The sequence below is a fragment of the Mesocricetus auratus genome, unplaced genomic scaffold (assembly GCF_017639785.1).
Source record: "Mesocricetus auratus isolate SY011 unplaced genomic scaffold, BCM_Maur_2.0 Super-Scaffold_100023, whole genome shotgun sequence".
Taxonomy (NCBI): domain Eukaryota; kingdom Metazoa; phylum Chordata; class Mammalia; order Rodentia; family Cricetidae; genus Mesocricetus; species Mesocricetus auratus.
In genome coordinates, this window is record NW_024429204.1 from 6,205,523 (window position 1) to 6,231,051 (window position 25,529).

The 25,529-nt window shown below is 39.6% G+C and overlaps 1 protein-coding gene across 1 annotated transcript in view; it reads left to right on the plus strand.

The window, feature by feature from the left end:
- Zfpm2 (zinc finger protein, FOG family member 2) overlaps nucleotides 1-25,529 on the plus strand; it is a 427,444-nt gene that overhangs the window by 84,018 nt on the left and 317,897 nt on the right. The window contains exon 2 of the mRNA XM_005072625.4: nucleotides 5,374-5,532. Within this exon, the coding sequence (XP_005072682.1) occupies nucleotides 5,374-5,532 (159 nt within the window). The remainder of the gene's footprint in view (nucleotides 1-5,373; nucleotides 5,533-25,529) is intronic.

Genomic DNA, 25,529 nt, shown 5'->3' on the forward strand with positions numbered 1-25,529 from the left:
GTGTGTGCATGTGTGTGGCTGTGTGTATTCATGTGTACGTATGCATGCTTTGCTTGTGCATACATGTTTACACATCTTACTCCCTTACTGAACGCACCTGTTACAAAGGAATTTTGAAAGGGGCATGGCACAGAAGTAAACGGTTTGAACAGAGCCTCACCTTAATTTGTTAACATTTTTGAAAAATTCCATTAGTCTGGTTACCTCCTTCTGTGTGTGCACAACTAACAAAGTTTGTGATGAAGTTTCAAGTTTTAACTGTCTATCTGATACTAGTGGAAAGAGCAAAAAGCAGCCTACATCAAACAAACAAACAAAAACAAAAACAAAAAAACCACTGGAATGAAAAGGTCTTGGAATATTTGTGTGTGTGTGTTTTAAGGGAGAAACTCAATGGCCAGAATTTGTGAGCACACTGTGATGGATTATTGTAATTATTGGGAATGATAATATTCTAATATGACTTCCTTCCCACCTGTCATTTGTAATCAAGGCTGCCCAGTATTTGGAAGCAATCTCATTTTACTAGGTGGCTAGCCTTGTGTAGCCTGTAGAATGCTTAGAATATTAATGTGTGGGAGAGATCGAATGGTCTCTATAGTTTTCCTTTGACAGTGCTTTTCTTTTCAATCAAAATGCATGCAAAAGTCAAACCACAACAATACATAATAGATTAATGCCAATGGCCATTCAAGGGGAAAGATTTCGTATAGGGTTATTGCATTCAAACCGTAGAATTTGACAATTCTCCCCTTTCTCCATCCATGACATTGTATGCTAATTTCCATAGAACTGAATTTCTTTTGTTGGTGCCCCACACTCTGAATCACTTTGAGTCATCTAAATAGAGACATTCTGACATTTAGGGAAGGGTTTTCCTGTTTATAATAGGCAGACAAGGTAGAAAGTTACAAAGCAAAATAGTGTATATAAAGACACATGAGTTTGATTTTGATATTTATTTGCTGATCAATGCTTTCTTACAACTCCTTATACGCTTGCTAATTTTAATTTTCTTTCTGCATTTTGCACATCATTTATAGATTACCCTCAAATTTTCTTTGTCTGCTTCTAGCTCTACTTCAGTTGCTATGGAGTTTGGGAGAGTTTTCTTTAGCCCCTTGAAAGTGTAGTGACCATTTCTCAAAAATTCCTTCACCCCGGGGGGTTAACTCTCTCATAAATGCTTCATAGCCATATATGTTATTTTACATGTCACTCAGTGATTATGCCACCAGGGTATAGGACAGAATAACTTAATCTTTAGCATCTCACGTGTACAACTTCAGGTGATTCAAGTCATCACCATGTGACAAATGCCAGGACAGACCCACACTAGACTGAGCTTTGCCATTTAGCTGAGGCACTGAGCTGTTGGGCACCATCGAGTTCTGTGAATCTTCTGAATCTCCCGGCCCTTCCTTTATTATTATTATTATTATTATTATTATTATTATTATTATTATTATTATTATTTGTGGAACACAAAAGTAGCCGTGACCAATTCAGATGGGCCCTGGGTACACAATTCTTCCTCTGTCCAAAAAATGGAACAAACACTTTTCTTTTTGTTTTCCTTCACCCCTTTTTTTAAAATTTAAGTTAGAAACAAGTTTGTTTCACATGTCAATCCCAGCTCCCTCTCCCATCCCTCCCCACCAGGCCCCCAGTCCCCTACCCAGTCTCCACTCCGATCCCCAAGAAAGGGTGAGGCCCTCCATTGGTGGCTCTCCAGAGTCTGTCATTTCATCCAGGGCAGGGTCTAGGCCCTCCCCCAAGAGTCCTTTTCACCCAGACCTGTTCATTTATTTTTCGAGACAATGGAGAGCGTAGATTTTACCTTTAGTTAAGTGCCGCTGTAATCATAGTTTCAGGATATACAGCTAATTTTCGGTGTTTGAAAATCAGGTAGACGTTGTTTATAAACACCAAGACTATTAATTCTGGGCAAGAGAGTTTGGCTATCTGGAAATCAGACACAACTGAAGAGCTGGAATTCAGACTGCCTCACACTTGCCTGCCAAGTGGTCCCAATCAGAAGTAATTTTCTCCATGAGGGCACATGGAGCTTGGTTGTGAGCCTTTTCTGAGGAGATATTATTTGTGTCAAATTACATGTGGTGATTTTCCTGAAGTGGACTCTGTGCCCACTAATCCATACCCAGGAGGTCTCTCTATTCCTTCCTTCATTGGTGCTATTAATTATACTGGGGCTTTAAGGAACTCTTACTTACCCTCTTAGAATGTTAGTTATGCCAGCCAATTGTCTGTGATGTTTTCTGTTAACAAACTAGAGCCGAGAGGAGAGTTAGATCCCATCTCAAGACATAAATATATGCATTTTAGGAAAACCCTTTTTCCTCAGCCCCAGAATGGATGGTTAAAGAAGTGGCTAGTAATGTCACATTTGAGAGTACAGCACATCATAGAAATCTGAATTTACTTTGGAAGGAATGCCGATTGACTTTTTAACCGTCCTCCTGCGTCTTGTTCTAAATAACGGCACTGAGTTCTCTCACCTTTCCAACAAATGGTCTCTCAAAGCCTTTGCCATGTTTAGGTTTTGAACGTAAGTGCTCCTTCTTGGTTACATGCTTGGGCTCACAAAGAGATACCTAAAACATATTTTTAACTCTTAGATATGCAATAGATTTGTCAATTGTAAGTTTTTCGTGAACCTAGAAATAAAAGTGAAATGTACATTTCAAATCTGTGCGCCTACTTAAGATCATTACGTTAGCTGAGTTTCAGGCTTCCTAAGTATAAATCAGGGTTACAAGGTTTGCTTTTCTTTCATGGGATCACAAGAGCAAGATTTTAATACAGCTCTCAAAATTTAATTTAATATATGACTGGAGCCAATTTGCTATTCTGTGTTTTAATTATTCAGTAACATTATCTTAAATAAAAGATCTTGCAAAAATTTTATCACATCTGTTTCAATTTTAAAAAGAAAGCATATATTGTTAATTTTATTTTAATAATACGTGTGTATGTTCTCTAGGTATGAAGGATTTTATGCCTTTCATATTTTATATATGAACTATTCAAATATTTATTACATGATTGGATGTTATTTCTGTAACCAAAATTCAAAGTATATATTTTCAAAGAAAAATATCGCTCCCAAAAGGACTACATAATGCCGTTTCTGTTGTAACTGATTAAATAAGTTATTTTGCCAATTGATCCAGTATGGATTATATAAAAATGAATATGAGCAATCAGATGTTTTATTTTAGGGTTGGTATCCTAATTTTTATGGAAGGGGGATCATATACCTTGTTGACTCCTCGCTGTCGGAAGAGCAAGTCACATCGTTGTAAAGCGAACTCGTTAAGTGCCTATGAAAAATAACTGGGGAGTATAGACTAACCACTTATTAACATTTCCTTGTTCACGAGTTACTTGCATTTTAGAGTTTTGTTTCTGAAAGAAAACGTTTACAATGATCATACCCTGGTTGGCACAGATGTTAAAGAAAGGTTGTACAAAATGCCGTGCTCTGAAAATGAAGAGCTTCACCTAGTGGTTCTTGACAAAGTTCTGTCAGCCGCGTTGCTTTCCTGACAATAAAACTGAGAGGACACTGGCCCCGCAATAGACCACGTGAGAAAGTGCTCTGGAACTCCTACGTCAAACACAAATGAGACCTATTTTTTTTTATGTGTTTCCTTTCACCACACATTAAATTAAATATTTTTAGAAAATAATAATAAGGAAGTATCATCCATTAGTGTCTTCATTAGATAAATCATTAATGTATTAATAAACGTAGCAAGCGCTTCTGAGGAGGAGAGATATCTTGGTGCCATTTTATATATGGCTTGCAGGTTTTGTTATTTGGCATAACCGTTCTAAAATTATAGATGTTAGACTTGAAATTGGTAATAATAGATTAAAAACTAATAATGAGGTCTATGCATTTATTTATTTTTGATTCTTCAATTTAAGTGTAAGGAGTGTAACAGTTACTGGAATATTAAAAATAAACATTCCTTGTTGAATTATATAAGGAAAACATTAATTCTGTAGAGGAAAAACAATCTCTAAAGGAGAAGTGTTGCTTGGGTTTTCCTTACTTTAAATGCATATAATTAATTCTGTCCATGTAAATGTGTCTTGTCAATTCAGTCCTGAGCAAACTCACATGGATGATAGTCTTACACTCACTACTGGATATAGGCATGCTGGCTTCATAGATATAAAAATGATAATATTGAAACCTTTAAAATGATAAGATTTTGCTTTGATCCTAAAATTTTGTGCTACATTTTGAAAGACAGAGATAGACAGACCGAGATAAAGAGGGGGAAAGGAGAGAGAGAGAGAGAGAGAGAGAGAGGGGGGGGGGAGTAAGAGACACAGAGAGGCAAAAACTTAATTCTGCAAGTATTTGTCCTGTCAAGACCAGAGACAGAGTGACAATTAGTATAGATTATTGCTCTGCAGATAAAAACGCCCTACTACTTCTTTGGAGGTAAATGCAGGCTTCTACTGGAAAATGAGCCAGCTCCATTATTTCTTTAACAGCGTGGTGTTCCCATGCCATCCACTTCAGAGCCTCTCCACAACTAAGTGCAGCCCAGCCTTCTCTTTCAGTAAAATAGGTCCATTAATGTAGTGCACCCCACTCTCATTCTTCCCAAAGAAGTTGTATTTTTATTACTGTAAAAAGTATCACATAAATACAAATTAAATTTTTTCATTAGGAACCTACTTTTCATTTTAGAAAAAAAATTCAATTAATTGTGAGTAGCGTTATGCTTTCACCAGGGAGAGAAATATGTAATTTTTTTCTTCAGGCCTCTAACGCATAGAATGAAATCTTTTCTTGCAATCCTCTCTTAAGATGGATTTTTTTTTAAAGTCTAGGCTTTATTAAAATCTCAGTTCAATTAAAATGTATTCAGTTACTGTGAATCTTTATTAAAAATCACAGGTAAAATTGTTCAGCGGTGTAAGAGACACCGGTGTCCCTTTACCAGACGGTAAGTTCTAACAAATGGACATAACAAGCACAGGTTTGCTCTTCAAGGCTTGCTACTGGGGAAGAAGGGGGAAGGAATGGAGACCCAGGTCACTTTGTGTCGTCTCCTCTGGCTTTCTTTGTCTTCTCAACAAAGGCATTGTTTGCACCTTTAAACTTCACCAATTTTCTAAGCGTCCACACATGTACTCATTATACATTGAGCGTAATTACTTCCCATAAACCCCGACCTACGGTTTCTTAGGTGGTGTGAGTCCCTTCAGGAGCACATACGGAAGTTCTCCTTCCTCACCTCTGTAACCAAAATGACCCCACTTAAAGGGTATGTGTTTCGCTCCCTTCCTTGGATGTTTTCGGTACAGTGTCCATGATTCTCTTTCAAGGGCCGCTAGAAGATGCCATTGAGGATGAGGATGAAGAGTGCCCATCAGAGGAGGCAGAAGGCATCGCCAAAGGGGACTTTCCACTGGAGGAAAGCTTCCCTACCGACTTTGGACCAGAAAATCTGAGCTGTGAAGAAGTGGACTTCTTTTGTAACAAAGGTAATCCTTGATGGTCGCATGTAGGATGGGAGCCCACTTAGGTGGTTTTGTAAAGTCGTTGTAGTTGTGTTCTTCTCCTCCTTCTCCTCCTCCTCCTCCTCCTCCACCTCCTCCTCCTCCTTCTTCTTCCTCTTTCTTCCTTCTTCTTCCTCTTTCTCCCCAGGATGGAGTAAAAGGTATTGATATATAATTCAATGTTGTGCAATATGAGAAGATTAGGATATAAGAAGCTCTTTTGTTGTTCAAACAAGATACTTCATTTTGATAACAATCTCTTTTTATATTCAAATATTCTATTTCTGATTGACAAATTCCCTGAGTCAGTTTTGTTGTTATTTTCTCAATGAGCTATCAAATATTGGATGTTTATCAAATTTGTTCCTCTTTCAAGAAGTAGTAATTTGACTCCAATGATTTGCATAGCACTAATACTGAATATAGGCATTGAGTGATGCAGGGAACACCCCAACCTAAGGTCTGGCTCTGTCTTTCTTAAAAGTGAGTATTGTGGACGTTAGCTTCCACCACTGATTCCCTGTTAGACTATTGCTGGGTAAAGAAGTGAATGACCTCTTCCTCTATGGATCCTCTTTGGATGGACACAGACACACACACACACACACACACACACACACACACACAATCCAAAAAGTACCTGAGACAAAGCTCAGTATATTTCTAACCTGGACATTTTTTCCCCTATTTTATTTCCTCTTTCTTCTAAAAATAATTGTATTTATTTTTACTTGTTTGTTGAGTCTGCCCTGGGGTAGGACTTCTTTTCCTCCTATACTAGCATACCGTGTCTCAAGTGTTGGAATGACTTCCTCGGTTTATAACAGCTGCTTCTGATCATTTAGCACGAACGTATCCCAGATGACAAACTGGCTGAGACTCTGAGTCTATGCATCTGTCTCTACCTGTCGACATTAGTGTATGTGCCATGTCTGCACAAACATGCCATTTTCATACAGACCTGTGTGTTGTTTTTGACAGTAGAAAGATCTGAAGTGGCCTCGTAAGTGTGTGTCGACTGTCTCAACAGCCTAAAATCAAGATAGCTGATACCATAGCTGAAAAATGGCTAATGTACCTGTTGTGATAGCTACGTGTAGTTTCAGATAGTATTGAATGTTCCAGTATCGCATTCCTCCATTGATGGTTTCTAGAAACTAAAGAAGTCAGCTCATCCTTGTCCTCCTGTTCAGCAGAGCTCTGACCTCACAGGGATCACCTAGAGAGCCAACAGTGACCTTGTGACATGGTGCCTGTCTCCAGGACAGACACACCTGGCTGAAAATAAGACTATAACGTACAAAACAGTTGTATCGATAGACCCAGATGTCAGTCGCGTTTAATGCTTCCTTTAGACGTTCTGGATACTATGTGTGTCTCTGAAGGCTCTATAGTTTAGATAGTGTGTGCAAGAACCTGATGAGGGCTTGAGGTACATTGGTTTTGAAATTCTGACATCATCTTATTTTCTATTGTTCCTACCAAGTTTATATTTTGATATTTATTATAAATAAATATGTGCTATAGTATCAATAAAAAGAGTGAGAAAAGCTAAGGGATGGGAGGTATTGGCCCTTTCCTCTCTTTGGGCTCTTATGCTTAAAGAGCTTAGTAAAAGAGCTTGGTAAAGCTACAGCTTTAGGTCATTTCTTGGAGGCAGATAGACCTAGAGCCATTGGTTTTTTTTTTTTTGTAGTTAGTACCTATGTGTTTGAGACAATATATTCCTCCACACTAACAAGAATCTGGACTCAATGTAATAGACATTTGGGAAATGAGGGGAACACTGAATTACAATTATTATGATTGTTATTTAATGGATGTGACTATTTGATAAACACTTGGACTTCTCTAGGGTATTTTAAATGTATAACGAACACTTAATAGCACAGGACATTGTACTAAATAGCATATAATATGAATATTATAAAACAATTCCTTCAAGTTCAATTTGAAAAAAAAAGACCTCCATGGGCATAAGAATGTCTATTTCCATGTAATACCTTCACTAGAAATGCTAATGTCACTGTTTCATTTTACTGTGGTCTTATGTGATAGGAGAGAATTACACTATTTTACTCTCATAGACTTTGAATCCTGGGAATTCCCTTGAAGTTAGTTACACTGGAATGAAAGGAAGACAACAGTGACAGTTACTGTACAAGGACTGTCTCCCCCCCCCAACTTGTGTTGTTCAAATACACTTGGAACAGAAAATGCTCTCACTTGAAAAGTAGAACGTAATCTCTGTGGAGACACTCGCATCTGTCTCAGTGACACACTCTTCTGTATCCTTTGTAGTTGAAGAGGAAAGACAGGTTGACCAGTACAACAGGGAAATAATTTTAAGGCTTAAGGAAATGAATATTGTGAGTGAAAAAGTTGGTATGAAATTTTCTTCTTAGAAAGAACATTTTCACTGAAAATCTGATTTTTAAAATTAATTTTTATTAAATTAAAAACAATCTTAGGTAGTTCCCTCTCCCTCCCATCCTTCCATTCCCCCCACCAATCCCCCCATCCCCCATTCACTCCTCAGAGAGTGTGAGGCCTTCCATGGGGGATCATCAAAGTCTGTCATATCATTTGAGACAGGACCTATGCCCTCCCCCATGTATCTAGGCTGAGAGAGTATCCCTCTGTAGGGAATGGGATTCCAAAATCCATTTGTGCACGAGGGATAAATACTGGTTCCAGTGCCAGAGGTGACACCCATGTTTAGGAGGCCTGGTTCTGGAAAACCTGATTTTTGTACACATTTTTGATCATTTATGACATCTTTAAAGTGGTCATTCTGTATGGAAAGTGAGTTAGTTAGATTGTTTAGAGTTCCTTTGTCTAGCAATAATCTACTTATTCTAATGGTTTCCATAGACAGAAATTTTAGACATTGGGTATGTTATTAATAAGCAATTGTTAGCTTAATGTCTCGTACCACAAAGCAGAAGTAGAGTTATCTTGATTCTTCAAGCAAGAAATACTGACACAAGGTCATGGAGAATAGGAAGCATACTTACAAAGTGACTGTATTCTCATTGATATTTTTGTACTGGATCTTGCCTAAGTCATGATATACTACTGTAACTATCTAGCCTTTTGAAGAATAAGAGACAAAAAACCCAACTTCATTCTTTAAATATCGGTAATAATGCTGCTTAATATAGGTCAGAGTTTCTACTTTTGTGATACTCCATATCCTGTAGGATATTTGCCATTGTTAGAATAATACTTATACTTTCTATAGTACATTTCTTCTTGGCTTCATGCATATCTATTTTCTTGCTAAAACGCAAGATTTTATGCATATCTGGAAGAAGTCTTTAATATTAAAGCTGTGGGTCCCTCTAAACCATGTGTTCAAATACAGTCTAGCTCAGAATAGTAAAGTTGTATCTCAGATACATCCTTGTTTGAGTTGTAGTCCCACAATTTGTGAATCCCATAGAAGTTTCCCCAGAGTCAGCTCTTGGTTTGGACTAGCTGTGTGCTTTTCACCCACATGAAACAGAGGCTTTTTCAAACTGATCTGGGCCTCTGGTGTTCTAAAATGTAAGGTGATGGTTCAAGCGCTAACATTTTCTTTTGTTCTAAACTGCTTGGCTTCTTGCCATCCCAGCATCTGTGACAGGAAGGGGACAAGCAAGAATTATTTCCTTGAATTTGCAGATGACGAAGACATCCACACCAGGCTCATAAGTGCTGCACATTTCCTGTGGTATTGAATTATTTGCTTCAGTTATTTTGTCTCCCTTGCCCTGTTTAACATAGAAAGCGTGGACATAACATCCATGCGTGTGTGAAACTGGGCCTAGTGTTAATAGTTAGTCCAAGTGGGATTCCAAACTGAAATATTTAAGTTTGCTAGTGAACGAAGCGAGGTAAATAAATTTGGGATACATTTCAGGAGAATGTCACAGGATGTGTGAACAGGAAAGAGAGGGGCCAGATGGGTGTCTCTGTGATGTAGTCAGCTGCTGAGCTATGGGGAAAAAAGTCTCCAAAAGCTATATGTCAACAATAACCTGAGTTGTTAACACCAGTGATCTGGGGAAGTTACTATAGATCTTTAGAAACTGTCCTGTGATGTTACAGTCTCCAAATAAGCTAAGAGGAAATAGAACACTGTCAGCCTTGACATTAGAAGACAGAAAACCCAAATTCCTTTCCTAGCATCTAGGCATAAAGAATGGTCAGAGTGATTATTGGATAGTGTGCACACTTGAGAGACATTTGGGAAGATCAGAGTTGAAAAATGGCTGCAGAAAGGAAGTCCATGCAATAAGAAAACATGTTGTATGATGAGGGATACTCTCGTGTATACAGAGAGTTTGTGTAACATTTACAAATGGAATGGATATTTCGAGTACTCTTTTGAAGTGGAACATTGTGAGGTACATTAAGAAAGCAGAGTGGAACCTAGTTTCCTAGGTATTGGAGTTAGTGCCAGCCCTAGCCATAGTCGTTATGAAATGAAACACAAAAATCAACCGATACTGAATCAGGTTACCGGAAGTTTCCAGTCCCGTTGAGCAGATGAGTTCAATGGAGCCCAACCCACACAGAGATATGCACCTGCAATAACACATGGCAACCACCAAGGAAGGGTTAGTGAAGGAATCAGACTCCTAATGTGTGTCGTGTGTAACGCTGAGCACATGAGGAAACAATGGGACAGTTCAGGGCGGTAGAGTGACCTTGTATCTGTGTATGGAGACACAGTTTCGATTTTGTAACAAGCAATGAGGAAGGTGGATGTTGAGTTGCGGGTGGGGAAGGGAAGCCGTGGGCTTCTAGAACTTCCTCACCTGTGTGGTTAGTCTTGGACAAAGCCAACAGAGGATGGCAGGGAGCTGGAAGGGGGGGGGGAGGTGCAGTCCTACTGGATTTACCTCTCCAGGAGCCTTTGTTGGACCCCACCCCTGTGGAAGATGTAGGGAAGGGGATTGTGAAATGAAGATGACTTCTAGAGAAGATGCAAAGTTAGGAGGCCGCTTGCATTCCTGATGAAGAATGGTCTGTGGGAGACGGAGGCAGGAAACTGAGACAGGTAAATCGGGGAAACCATCAGGAAATACAGATCACCCAATCAGCATCATCCCCTTAGCTAAGAGGTTGATGTAGCTCACTAATGTCAGCCCCACAGTGGGTGTTTGGGGACAGCCTGTGTCACCTCGCACCTGTCCTCCTGCATAGCAGAGTTGGGTCAGTGTTTTCCGCAGATTCCCACATTCTTGAATGAGAAAAACAGAGAGTAGGGATCCAGCAAACTGGAACAGGTTTTATTATTATGCTTAGGGAGACTGGCTGCTAGACCCAGGGAGCTGTCCCCCCCCCGCCTGCCCCCCTCCCCGCCCCCCCCCGCCTGCCCCCTCTTCTTTATCAGTTTTTGTAGGTTTGTTTAAAAATTGGTGGCAATGGAAGAGCTGTCTCTTTCCCTGGGACTTGATACAACAACCTAAGCCTAGACTTCTAGGATTGCTGTTTTTCTGTTTGTGTCCCCAAACATGAGGGGTTTCTGCTTCTTTCTCAGCTGATCCTCGTCTCAAGCATCCGTGTTATTTTGGCTGTATTTTAATTTCTTCTTTTCTCTGCATTATTTTCTCACTGTAAGAAGTCTGTTTCCATCTCCCCTTCAGTGGGGCTCTTTGGCTGCTTGGCTTTCTTGAAGCAATCCCCTTCTCAGATGCGGGGTAAGCAGAACCCAAATCTGAGGGTGGCAGGTATGCCATAATTACTTTGAACTCAATAAGGAAGGGGATATTTCCAGACAGGGTTCTTCCTCTTTTCTTTTTTTTTTTCTTTTTTTTTTTCTCTTAACGGGATTAAGAAGCTCAGCTTCTTAAATTCCTGCATATAACATTGACATTTCCAGGGTGTGTTTGGACCAGGGAGTTCAAAGAGAAGGAGTGAACCAGAAAAGCCAATATGACTTTGTTTTTTACCTTGCTGGAGGAGCTGTTTGTGCAAATCGCCTATAAGCTTATTGACCTGAATCTTTGACTCCTTGTTTTTCCTGGATTTGGCTGGAGTGGAGACACTGATGGGGGGCGGATAGGGCTGATTGAACAGCCCCCAGCTTTGCCTGGCATGGACCTGACTCGGCTTCTCCACCATCCCCCGCCCTCCCCATGACATTACTGTTCCTTGGCAAACCTTAGGTCGTCCTGGGCCCAGTTCCCCTTCAGATTTCATTGTAATGCGCTTTAAATATCACCGTGTTTTTCTCGCTGAGGTTTTCCCCACAGTGAGAACTGAAAAGTGGCGTTGTTTTCTTAAGGCTCTAGAAGCAGAAATGAGAGTCCTGTTGTGTGTGTGTTTTTTTTAATCTCACGATAAGGCAGTACACCTGTGACATTGTGTTGTCAATCTTTCCCAGCTGCTTAAAAAGTCCCCACATCATGGTTAGTACTCAGAATTCTGCAGAATTTTTAAAAAGACAACCAGCAGAAAGACGAGGGGGAGCCTGGTCAAGCCCTGTAACAACAAGCGGGAAGACAGGCTGGATTTGTTGCAATTTTTTGTTTGTGAAACCAGATGACTTAGTAGTTTTGCTTTGTTTTGTTTTTTTCTGTGACTTAATGTTCTATTATAAGGATCAGATAAAGCTTTGTCTACCTGCCTCACCTTGGACCCCAGACCAAGCCAACAATTGCGACAAGGTGAAAAATGATTGATTTTGCCCATTATATAAAATGACTCACACTGTGGTATTTATAGGAGTCATTCATGATACTGTATCTTCTTTTCTTTTTCTTTTTTTGCATGTGACAAGTTCAGTGCATTTTTTCTTCCTGTTAAATCGCCACCAGTGTTTCACAATTGCAATCTGCTACGGTTCTTTTACAAAATAAATTTGAACTTGGTAAGGCGTGTGATTGATAGTTATTCTGTTAGAATTTCAGGGTGTAATCTCATGTTATAATAAAGTATATTTCTTTTTGGCTAGCTAAAGGCATAAGGCTTGGGAGGTATTTGCCCCTTTTCAATGATATCCTAATTTCAAATAAGCAATATGCTTGTAACAGGAGGAATGAAAATCACTATAGAGGCCATTTTCTTATAATTTAGAAAATGTTTTTTGGTTTAAAAATATAAGGTTTTTTTCTAAGAGCAAGTACTTTTCTTAACTTGTAAGATTTATATAGGTTTGTTGTTTGTTCTGAATGTTGAAAAGTTGTAAGAAGAAGAAGAATCTATTTAATCCTCTGGTATTGTATTTATATAAAACTAACCATCTAGTTATTAGGAGACACAGGCATTATTGATAGGCTCTTTCAGTTTTAACTTAGGTATTGAATTAATTAATCATTAATTTTAGCTGAATAATATAAAAGAGAACAACCTATTTGTAAGCCCATTATAATTTCTCCATTTTTCTTGGTGCTGTTTTGGACCGAATAAAGATTCAGTGTTTCTTAGGAGAGCCCTTTTAATTGTATTGGTATTGCAGTTATATTTAGCCAGTTTATCTCAGTGTTGCATCATTTGTATTTGAGCGCCATTCCCCTCTTTGCCAAGCAACCCCATTGACTAGCACTGTTTATGTTTCTAGTTCACAGAAAATTACCAGAATGAATAGCTTTGGCTAATGCCCGGGTAGCCAATCTACTTTAACTGTATGAATTAGGTTGGTTCGCAAACCTGAATGTTAACTGTTGATCAAATTAGGACTTATGGGACAGTGTTAACACTGTAGGAAGCATTCCTTGGCAATGTCAGCATCTCCTCGACTTTATATCCTTAAACATCACAAATGATTTCCAGTTTCATGGTTCTGCACGAGCACTGAGTAAGTTTCAATCAAATAGGTTTTTCAAAGCTCTTAATCTTCTCACATAAAATTTGCATTTTCTTGTTAGTATGTAAAATTCTCTCAGTGTTTTTGTTATCATTTGAGAAGCAACAGGCAGTATTAGGCATTTGCCCATCCATTACCTGATGGGATAATCTTTATCTCTGGTAGCCCTAAACATAGAAAGTGGAGAGAGAAACGTAGAAAGCTGTGATATGATGAATTTAATTATAGTAATAAAGACAGTCACTTTTTGTTGTTCTTAAAAGGTCATATAAAAATAGCTCGACAGTGTTGTACCAATAACTGCTGATAACGAATGCAGATTGCTGCCTCAGTGTTTCTCTCTCTCTCTCTTTTTTTAAGATTAGAGAGATCAGCATTGAGTCTATGTACCAGTTACAATAATTGGAATAATGGGAATAACAACTCCCATTTTCTGTTTGCCCCTGGTAGTCAGGAATGCCGTATGCACACCATTTCTAATCAGCCTACCGTCTTGCAGGGTGGCTATAATTTTCCCTTTGACTTCCCATAGTTGGTAGAGCATGAGACTCTTAATCTCAGGGTTGTAGGTTTTTCTGCCCAGCCCAGCCCCACAGCCATTTCCAAATAATCACTCGGAGACTTAATATTGATTAGTAACGTCTAGCAGATGACTCAGGTTTATTACTAGCTAGCTCTTACATTTAAATGAATCCATTTCTGTTCATCTGGGTTATCACCATGCAGCTCACGGCTTGCCTGTGGTGCTCTGGCATTTTGCTGTCTGGCGTCTCTTGATCCCACCATTCTTCACCTTTATCTCTGCTTGGGTTTCCCACCTGGATCTCCCCTGCCTTGCCATAGGCCAAAGCAGCTTCATTTATCAACCAATGAGAGCAACACATGTTCACAGTGTACAGAACAACATGCCATATCATTTGTTACCTTAGCTGAAGTCACAAAACTACTAGAGGTTAATACTACATTAAAATGCGGGGGGCAGGGAGGATGGCTCAGTGGATAGGGCTTCTGTAGCACAAATGTGGGGACCCAAGTTCACATCCCTGGCAGGAATGGAGGCAGCCAGTAATTCTAGTATTTGGGAAGCAATGACAGGAAGGGGGTTCATTGGCACAGGCTAGGTAGCAACGCACAAGTGGCAGGCTCAGGGTTAGGTAAGAGACCTTGCCTCAATAAATTTATCAGGGAGGGATTGAGATTGAGCAAGGCACCTGCTGTCAGCTCCTGGCCTCTTCATGTACAAGCACGCATGTGCATAGATCCGGACACATGTGTTGCTTACACACATATGGATACACATGAATGTGCATTCCACACATATGAAGAAAATTAAAGTCAGGTGTTGGTGGCCAACGTGTGTAATCCTAACATACAGGAGGCTGAGGTAAGAGAACTGCTTCTAGTTGAGGCTAACTTGAACCCCAGCCAGAGATTCAGTCTCCAAACTCTAATAAAATAAACAAAAAATAAAAAAGATAAGGCAGAGGGCATTGGTACTTAATAAAATCAGGGAAATATTTTCTGATACCCATTATGAAATCATTCTTTTAGAAGGAGATGGAAATATCTTTAGAAGTCTGAGCATCACTTTGTTTGAATGGGCGTCCTCAAAATCAAAACAAAATAAGCTAAGAAAGCAGCAACAAAACCCTTAGATGATACACCAGTCAAAAAATATGGAGTGCGACAAAAACCAAGAAATAATAAGTATTAAGTAAATGAATGTGTGCTTAAAATATTCCTGGCATTTAGTGCCTCTTTAAAGGGTTAATGGATAACAACCAGTTTGCAGTTAAGAGAGCAGGTGTACCAGTGATACAAGGGCTACATTGAAAGTCCTTTTGACCAATTAGACTTAAGGAATAGCTATGTCACCCTGTACGGTAGCATGGAATAGGCCACAATTTCTCACTGCCTGCTCCCCGTGTTCTTGTTTGGGCTGAAGCCAGTAATAAATGACTGGGTGTTTACAATTCCATCACAACTATTTGGGTAGGAATTTCAGCCTTATGGAAATGTTTGCAAATTGAACTCTTTTAAAAGAGTTTGACCTTAAACGCCAAACAAGCCTTAGTAAAAAGCAGAGAAAGGAAGGAAGGAAGAGAGGAAGAGGGCATTTTTTGCAGGCAGAGCTCGGGCACTGTGAAAACTTTTCACTTTTCTGAAGGAAACTCGGCACAGCAGATGGTAAGAGTGGAAGGGAGATAAACACAGGAACTGGGGAAGCAATACGTTCTAACAGGTTCTCTATCGAAGATCTGGAGGGGAAGGAAGATTAGACAAGGAACTCTTCGGAAACCTTCACAAACCTGACAGTGGCTGTATCTCCCCAAGCCTTATGCACACAGCAGAGATGGAAGGGAGAGCTGTACAGACAGTAACCTGCGATTATAGTTTTCTGACAGAGAGAAGGGAAGATCTCTTTCAAGATTAAAGACTTGGATTTATCGAGGAAAGGAATCAAGAGCTGAGACACGCAAGACCATTCTCCATCCCTCCAACCGTTTGACAACGAGACTTGATGAGATTTCTATTGTGGCACTGGAATTAGCATATGTCTCTCTGCTTGGGGGTCTTAGACAAACTTTAAATTTTTTTTGTGGGGGAATATGCAAATTACACGGCAAGCTAGCAAATCAATACTGAGAATCCGTGTAACCAGCTTTTGGTGGGTGAGCATGGATGTGTATTATTGGTCTTAAACTGCATATTTTAGAGGCAGAAGGAAGGCCGTATGAAGCATATTTTCAACTCTTAGAATGATAGAGTAAAGGAAGGAAGACTTTTGCCTGAGTAAAACAAAGGAATGCAGGTGACATGTGTGAGGGCTGGGTTGATGTTTAGATGTCCCTCAGGCTGAATCTGTATGCTTTTGTCTTTGCTGTGCACTCCACGTTCTGTCCTGGAGGCTGATGACCATATGATACCAGCATATAGTCATTCTTTTTTTATTTTCTTTTTATTTATTCTTTTCTCATACAATACATCCTGACCACAGCCACCCCTCCCTCCGCCCCACCCAGTATCCCCCCCCCACCTTCCCTCTTCACCAGATCCACTGCACCTCCATTTCCCTTCAGGAAAGGGCAGGCCTACTGGAGACACCAAGCAGACACACCATAACAAGATACAATCAGACTAGGCACAAGCCCTCATATCAAGGCTGGGTAAGGCAACCCAGTAGGAGAAAAGGGGTCCCAAGAGCAAGCAAGAGAGTCAGAACCACCCCTCACTCTTACTGTTTAGGTGTCTCACGAGAACACCAGCCTACACAGCCACAACACATATACAGAGGACCTAGCACAGAACCATGCAGGTTGCTTGGTTCTTATGCCTGTCTCTGTGAGCCCCAATAAGCCCAGCTTAGTGGATTCTGTGGTCCATGTTTTCCTGGTGTGCTCAAGCCCTACAATCCTTCCTCCCCTCTTCCTCGGGGTTCCCTGAGCTCTGACTAACGTTTGAGAGCATTTGCTCCCATTAGCTGCCAGAGGAAGTCTCTCTGGTGGCCATTGAGCTAGGCTCTGATCTATGAGTATAGTAGAATATCATCAGGAATCATTTCATTGACTTTTTTTTTCCTGTTGTGTTTGGTTCTATCCTAGGTCTCTGGGTTATCCAGCTTCCAGATACTGGCCATCCAGGATAGTTTGAGCATATGATACCTTCCCCTCCTGGTGTGGCCCTCAAGTTAAAACAGTCATTAGTTGGCCACCCCCACAAGCTCTGAGCCACCATTGCCCCAGAACATCTTGCAGGTGGAAAAGATTGTATATCAAAGGTCTTGTGGTTGGGTTGGTGTCCCAGGCCTACCAATGGAAGCCTTCTCTGGTTACAGAAGATGGCCAGTTCAGGATTTGTGTCCTCCATTACTAGTAGGATTAGTAGGTGACTCCTTAGAGTCACCCTCGTAAGTTTCAGGAAGTTTCCAATGTACTGGGTTTCCATACTACCCTCCCAAGTCCCCCAATTCCACTTGTATCACCCCATATACTCATTCTTAATAAGAAATAATAATTCTACAGCTGTGTATGTGATATGACAAAAAAGTTTACTTTCTAAGGACAACTTATTTTAGAAAAAGTGATGTGTTTTCTCTATAATACAAATGGTTGTATTGAGACATTTAAGGTGATGCCCCCCAACATATCAGATTATTAATGAAAATACATTCGGAAAATTATGTATTATGCGCATGTTATTTTCATATTTCACATGGCCAAGCAGATAATACATGTGCTCATTCTCTTTTATGGTTAATTTTGAAATTGTTTAATTAGTTTTATATCAAATAATAGACCTAGAACAGTTCAAAAAAGTGTTAAACAAATCTGAAACTTGAATAATTTAAGTAAATGTTGCATATTGCTTCAGAATTCTGGGGCTGGTTTGGGAACAGTGCCTGAATTCTTGAGTACCCTAGGCAGAACTGTGAATTTAATCAGAAAGGGAGTTCTAGCCTTCATATAGTTCTCAAAGGCCTGTTTCCTCTGGGAGTAAAGCATCTTGAGCTTCATAGCCGGTCTGCTGTCCCAGGACTCTGCCTCTCTCTTTAATACCACTTTATGTTCTTCTTAGGGAGAGCCTCCTACATTGTCAGGCCCCAAGTCAACCCATTCACAAACACAGAAAAATGGAGGTAAATTCACAGTAGTCAGCAGTGATCAAGAATTTTAAGTTTGGTTTTGGGTTTCAGTAAGATTCTTAAAATGCTTTCCTGTTCATATTAGACACCTGAATTCCAAATCTATCAAATTGGAATAAGCTGTCAGAGTCCACAAAAGGCTGAGGGTCAGGAAACTGAGTTTCTAAAGTCCTGTGCGGAGAGAGTTGTCAGATGCTTCTAAACATCTGGAAGGTGTTGTGGGTACCAGCTGTGTTTTCCTGGTGTTATCACACAGCAGCCAAGGTCCTACTGGTACAGAGGCAGGGGGGGATACGGGAGAACCCAGCCCTAGATAGGGCCAGAATGGCTCTTGTGATAACATGTTTGGGACAGTCTCTGGTCTCAGAAGCTAGATATGAATCTCAGAAAGGGTAAATCTGACATGACCTGGGATTTTTTTCAGAAACGTTTTCCTCCAAAAGATACAGAAACTTCATTAGGCCCAGGTTTTGGTGTAAGAAAAGACTCCTGGGAAGTAGTCAAAGAACTGGTCCTCTTGCATCCTACTGTTCAGACTGAGTTTTGTAAATGGTCCATACCAAGATGCACAGACATGTTTATTCTTTAGGTGACTGCATGTCCAGATATAATTTTTCTTATTGCTGAGAGTGGGCCAGCTTATGTAAAATGCATAGTTTGAATTCGATTTGCTTGATTGTTGGGATAATGAATGACTCAAAACACAGTGTCAGTACCACACAGATTACTCAGAAGGTAGAAACATTTGCCAGCACCCTTGACTTGAGTTTGTTCTTTGAAACACACGTGGTAGAAGAAAACCTGAAAGTTGCTCTCTGATTGTGACAAACATTCTGTGGTACATGTATCCGTATACCCATACACATCCAGACAGACAGACATGCACGCACACATGCACACACACATGCACACACACATGCACACACACATGCACATCCATACATGCACACACACATGCACACACACATGCACATCCACGCACATCCACACATACACACACATGCACATCCACATAGAGAACGCTGAGCGCACACACACACACACACACACACACACACACACACCCATTGAATAAATATGAAACAGGCCAGCACAGTGGTAGTCAATACATACAGAATTTATGTCTCAAGATTCAATAGACATTGATTGAACGCCTGCTGTCTCAGCCATTGTGAAACATGCTATGGATACAAAGCTGAGTCTACTGTCCTAGGGACAGACATTACGATATGATGATAAGGAGCAGTATGACCTAGTGAGAAAAGTGAGAGGATTTGTCCTTAACAATGTGACGTTGGGACTTTATTGTTGCGTAGGCATGAAGTAGGTTCTGGAATCAAATATTCGTAGGTATGAAGAAAGAACTGGCCTCCAGGCTCACGGAAGAGAACCCAGTGTCAAGAGCCTGTAACATACAGAGAACAATGCGAGTGTTTTATAGTTGACTCCAGAGATAAAGATGAGGGTCAAAAGGTTCAGGAAGGACAATGAATGATGAAAATATAAAAGACAGGAAAACAACCAAAGACAGATATAAGAGAAAAATACATAACTGGACATCTGAGGTATTAAGTGCAAATCTGAATGACCAGTTAGATGGCCTTGTGGGTGAAGAGTCATGCTGCCAAGCATGAGAACCCAAGGTTGATCCCCTAGGACCTACATCCAGGAAAGAGAGAACCAACTCCTACATCCGGGAAAGAGAGAACCAACTCCTACATCCGGGAAAGAGAGAACCAACTCTAAGTTGTTCTTTGAACTCCACAGGTACCCTGTCATATGTGTGTGTCCACACATAGGCAATACAGCCACAAAATAAATTTAATTAACTAATTAAATTAAAAAGAGATGCTAATCTAAGTTCCCCACAAGCCATAAGATGGGGGGAGAGGAGATAAGTAAAAGAGATCCCAACACGAACAAATCAGGCTTATTGTCATAAATCGTATCTGTTGTATTTTAAAAATTTATTTACTGCATTTATCTGTGTCCATGTGAATATATTCACATGTGTATTAGAATGTGTGCTCTTGCATGTGTAGGAGCATGATGTTAATTCCTTCTTTTGGCCTAGAATTATGGGACCTTGTGGGATTCATGGCTTGTTATTGTATCTGTGTATCTGAACTCTAGTCCCCATGACTGTACTGTATGCACTCTGAGCCATTGCTGCCTTCTTAGACCGTAATTTTTTGGGGGGAGGGTTCTTTGTTTTGTTGTTGTTGTTTTGGTAATGCCTGTGTTTTTATCTCTGGAAGTCACCTTCCAACACGATACTAGAATTAGGGCATTCTGATTGGAGCCTTCACCTTTTATAGTTAGAGTTGGTCTGTGAATACAAACTGTTGACTGGTTCTATGTCATTACAGTTGGTGTCTGTGAACACAAACCATCGACTGGTTCTATGTCAGGCTTCCCGTTTTAAAGCGTGGCTTGAAAAGATGAGTATGGTGGGTGTGGTTGTATAGCATGGCGAGTACACCTGAAGATACATACATGAAGTGCAGTGATACACGTCTGTGGGGATGCCTGTGTGTGTTTGTTCATCATGTCCTTTAATGCATCATCAAAACAGAGCTGTCCCTCAGGGAAGAATTATTCTCTTAAAAAGCAGAGCAAAAGGTGAGGTTGTGTGGAAAGTGGTGTTCAAATGCAACCACTTCCTCAAAACAGTAGGGTCCATTGCTCTTAGAGACTTGGTGACTTGTTGGAAAGACAGGTTCAAAAATACAATCTGGCTTTGCCTTTTTTTTGGTGGTGGCAACAATGATTTTCTTGAAGTGAATGATGAGCTTGAAACGCAGAGTCAACAAACTGAAGGAATAGCCATCAGTTCATGGCACAAACCTTGATCCTGAAAGGCAAATGCCATGTTGTCTCTCTTATTTGTGAGTGTTAATAGCTTACAACAGGTTGGTAGACATGCAACAAACAGCTATAATCTCTCTACAGAGCTCAAGAGCACTGTCATTTCTTGGGAATAAGAAATGTGCCATTTGAGGGAAAGCTCTGAATAGATTGATACTACTTGCAATAAGGATTTCTGTTTGGGTGATAAGAGGGGAATGACAATACAAAGTATTTAAGTATAAATTTTGAAATGTATTTATTTCTATAATATTTTAAAGTAAATTTCGGAGAGATGACTCAGTGGTTAGAGCAACTTACTGCGCCTGCAGAAGACACAAATTCAGTTCCCAGTATCTACGTGATGGCCAACAACCGTGTGTGGTGCACATACATACATATAGGTGAAATAGTCATACACATAAAAGTAAATTAACATTCATGTATGAAGTAAATCTTTCTCCCCGCAGTTGCTTACTCAGGAGAGAATGGGGAATAAAGAGTACTGAGTGGTGTTCTGTTGAGAAGTTAGCCAACTTTATCTCATTTGGAAATTTTCCTTATGCTTGATATCCTCAGGTAACTTGAACTTAGAGAGAAATCCTCCACCTGGGAGGTAACACTGATGGCTGGATCGAATTTGAACACTCTAGGAGGGCTACACATCACTCTTTCTCCTTAAACCATCAAAACTTTATTTGCACAATAGTGTTTCCAATAACTTCCCTTGCTAGTTATAATAAGATATTGCAAACTATAGTAGCCATACACTGGCTATAGAAATTTAGTTTTCTTTTTCTGAAATAATACACATATACCCTGGGACCATTGCTATTAATAATTTTATGATTTTTCTCATTGGGATCTAAAAAATCATAAGCAGATAATATGCATTACATTCTTTTGCTCAATTGTTTCTTATTCTTGAGTCTGAACAGGATTTTTAAGATGATGAAGTATTAAATATGGAAAACCCAAGTAAAGTGACAAGAAGATGGCTTCCATATTTGAAAATAGTTGTATTTTGCATATAACTGTGTTGAACATAGTGAAACACTGTGTTTTGTTTGAATGTAGTAAGTCAGAAGGGAACCTAAGGCAGATGCCCCGATGAGCACCCCACATGCAATAGATTATTGGACATGTTTAAAGTTCCCCTCAGTTATTGCTATAATTGAGATATCATTTGTCTCCTCTAGTTTGTTTCTCTATGCATATCTATGAGTATAATTTGTTAATAAAGACTTCATATTACTTGAATTTTTCTCGAGTGATGTGTAACTAAACGAGTATTTCTAGCCTTACTGTTGGACAATGAAAGCACAAACTCAGTGCTAAACTTTAATATCCTCGTCCTTCAGCAAGAGCTGCAGCTTTCTGTTTTTGACTCCTCCAGCCCTTTAGCCAAAGCTATCTTGTCTGATGATAAAACCATAAGTGTATGAAGCTCACACATTTTTCATCTCTTTTATGACCTTATCTTTCATGAGCGGCTTCTGTGAAGGTAGCCTAACTATAGGGAGCACCTGGAAAACATATGTGGTATCTCTCCTCTGATAAGCAGTTGTGAGCAAGAGTGTAGATCTGTCACTCCTGAACTGCTCATTGTTAAAAAACACTTTGATGATTTAGCTGATTGCAAAATACATTCTAGGGATGACGAACGGCTCTAGCGACACACTCCTAGTCGAGAAAGTTCAATAGTCACATTGTACAGGAATTTCTAGAAGAGGTTAATATTGACAGGAACTACATGGATTAAAAGAGCGAGGTTGAGAAAGGCTGTCTGCTTGCATGACTGCTCTCAAACACTGCCGCTGTTTTGTGTTAAGAAAACGACTGTCTCAGAACGTGGCAAATCTTTAATTCCGACAGCAGTGTTTAACTTTGACTGAATAGGTGTTTCTTTGCATTTCTGAAATTATTTTTGCTTGGCGAGGAAAGCCACTGCCTTCACTACCTTGTCAACAATACCTAATATGGTATTTAAAGGTACTGTTTCCTGGGTTTCAAAGGCTCTATTTTAGTGTGTTTCCCCGAGTCATTTATGTTGTGCTTATATTGCTCAATAACACCTTCCATTTTCCCCCATAGGGCACACATTGATTTTGAAAACTAGACTAAGAAAAATGGGAGTGCTCTCCACACACTTATATCTTTTAAAAGAGCAACAAAACCATTTAATCTTGCAGGAGAAAACCATTAACTCTATAGTCATAATTTTAGAAATATTACAGATTTTGTTAGTGCTTGGCATTTATTCAGTTTCATTCTTTTATGAATTACTCTCAGGACAGATATCACAGTTCTCACATTCAGTATGTTTGTGCTTTGCTGGAAACACAGGGAGCTGTCTATTCAGAGGGATGTGAATAAAGAATTCAGAGAGTAAATGAGAAGATGTCAAATGCTTGCCCAGCTCCTCCGTCCTTCTCTTCTTTGCTCTATGGCTTCCCTTTTCCAACCACGAAAGCTTTTGGAGCAGCATAGTAGCAAACCTGTCATTATTATCTTGGCTAGTAATTATTCATGACATTTGTCCTAAGCCATTCCATAGCCCTGATTTCAAACATGGGCGAATCAAAACTGGACTGAGGAAAAAAAAAAAAGACAGCCAATGCAGTGAGTTCCATTCAAGTCAAAAAGAAGCTGGAGTTGGGTTAATATCAAAATAAAATTCTATTTATAAATTTTCTATGAGAATAAAATACTGAAAGGAGACAAGCAAGTGTCTATTATGAGTGAAAAATGGTGTTTCGTAAGAATACTTCAGAGATTTCCTATTTGATTAAATTATTTTTAATCATTTCATTTTTCATTAGTAAAAAGATTAAAAATGAATTAGGTAAGAAAACATTACCATAAAAATGAGAACTAGTTTCGTGAGATAAAGTTAGAAGATGAAAGGTCCAAAAGTTGAAAAATGTGACATATTTTAGTTATTAAATAGAAATAATGTGCTGAAAGCAATTAATTAGCAAATGTAATGATATTGCAGTAGGTTATGGCAAAAAGAATGAGACAAAAATCTAATTTTCTAACTGGTCAGTGAGCAGTGGTTATTGATCAAGCATCTATGTGTAGTTGATTTTATTAAGTGCCGAGTAAAATAGCAGACCTTAAGAGGTAATGATTGAAAAGATTAAGTCCATTAAACCTTCCCTCATAGTGTGTAAGCATAATGAAGAAATGGGGGCATTTACTATGAGAAGGAGAAAGTGACTCACAGACCATGTCTTGCAGTCTTTGTGGCTTGCCGTGTAGAATATGTCCGCAGTATCCCTTGTCGTTCCGCTTTGACGGTAGGGATGAGGTCCAGGGCCTCATCTGTGTTAAGCACACACGTGATATGTGAGCTACACCTGGGGCCCCAAGATTATATCACTGCCTAAGGAATGATCTTTGGAGTCAGAAAAACGTGGAATCAAATCTTGTCTCTGATGCTTTCTTTGTCTGGGAATGCTCCCACATCTCTGCCCCTTGGTTCGTTTTTCTGAAGTGTCAGGATACTAATTCCTGACGGAGCGGATAAGGCCGTGTTAATACAGCTCTCAGGAAAGTACACAGTGAGGACCAGGGCTCAAGAGGCAGTGGCCCTGTTGAGGTTCAGGATAGAACAGGGCTTTATGATAAGATTTACACCAAATATATGTTTGGTTTTTCGAGGCAGGATTTCTCTGTAGCTTTGGAGCCTGCCTTGGAACTCGCTGTGTAGACCATGCTGGCCTAGAACTCACAGAGATCCGCCTGCCTCTGCCTCCCGAGTGCTGGGATTCAAGGCACACTAATATTTATGCTTTCAACATTTGACACAGGGAGGTATGCAAATGAATATAAAATAAACAGGGACATTCACATGCACCATTTCAGATTAGGCTCTTAGGCTCATTTTCTGTTTTGTATTCCTTCTTTTTAGAAAACATAATAAAGACTATAAAGCTTTGTGATTTTAACCTATTACTCCATCTTAGATTTAATTTTTTGTAGTGAGATATGTAGTATACTAATCCAGTTCCTTAAGCATCTCAATGTAGGTGCAAAATGAAATGCTTCTAATTGTGTATAATTAGCTATATTTACCGTGGCTCTCTAAATACTCATATTTGTTTTAGTTCAAATATCATGTACTGTATAATGAAAAAAATCATATCACTCAAAAATCAGAGTCATCAATATTTAGCCTTGCTCCAGATGTTAGATGTTGGAGCAAAATAATGGGAGCATTGCAGTTTTGATTTGGCACTTAAGTGACATTTAGTGAAAGAACTTGGCTATTGGAAATTGGAATCTCACTCCCCAAGCCCTTCGTCAGTTAAATGGAAATGTTTCATTTCAAGCAGTTTAATAACATCGATAGCAAATACCTGCTGACGTGTTCTGTCATCCTGGTATTTCTTCACCTCCTACACGGCACTGGTGAAATGATCACGGGTGAGTTTGTCCTGTGCTGAGTAAAGAAATGGATTCATTCATTTAACAACAACAGAGAGCAAGTAGCCCTAAATCTTCTCTTCAGTATCTCCAAACAGCACTGAACCTACTCTTGCATCTCGTAATATGCTAGTTTAACCTTTTATTATGATAGCTCTACTGTGGCATTCCTTGAGGAGACAGCTCCTATTTTCAGTTTGAACATTGTTTCCAGTCTTGCATCTTTAGGACACAAACTCCACAGAGCTCAAGGTCAGCTGAGAC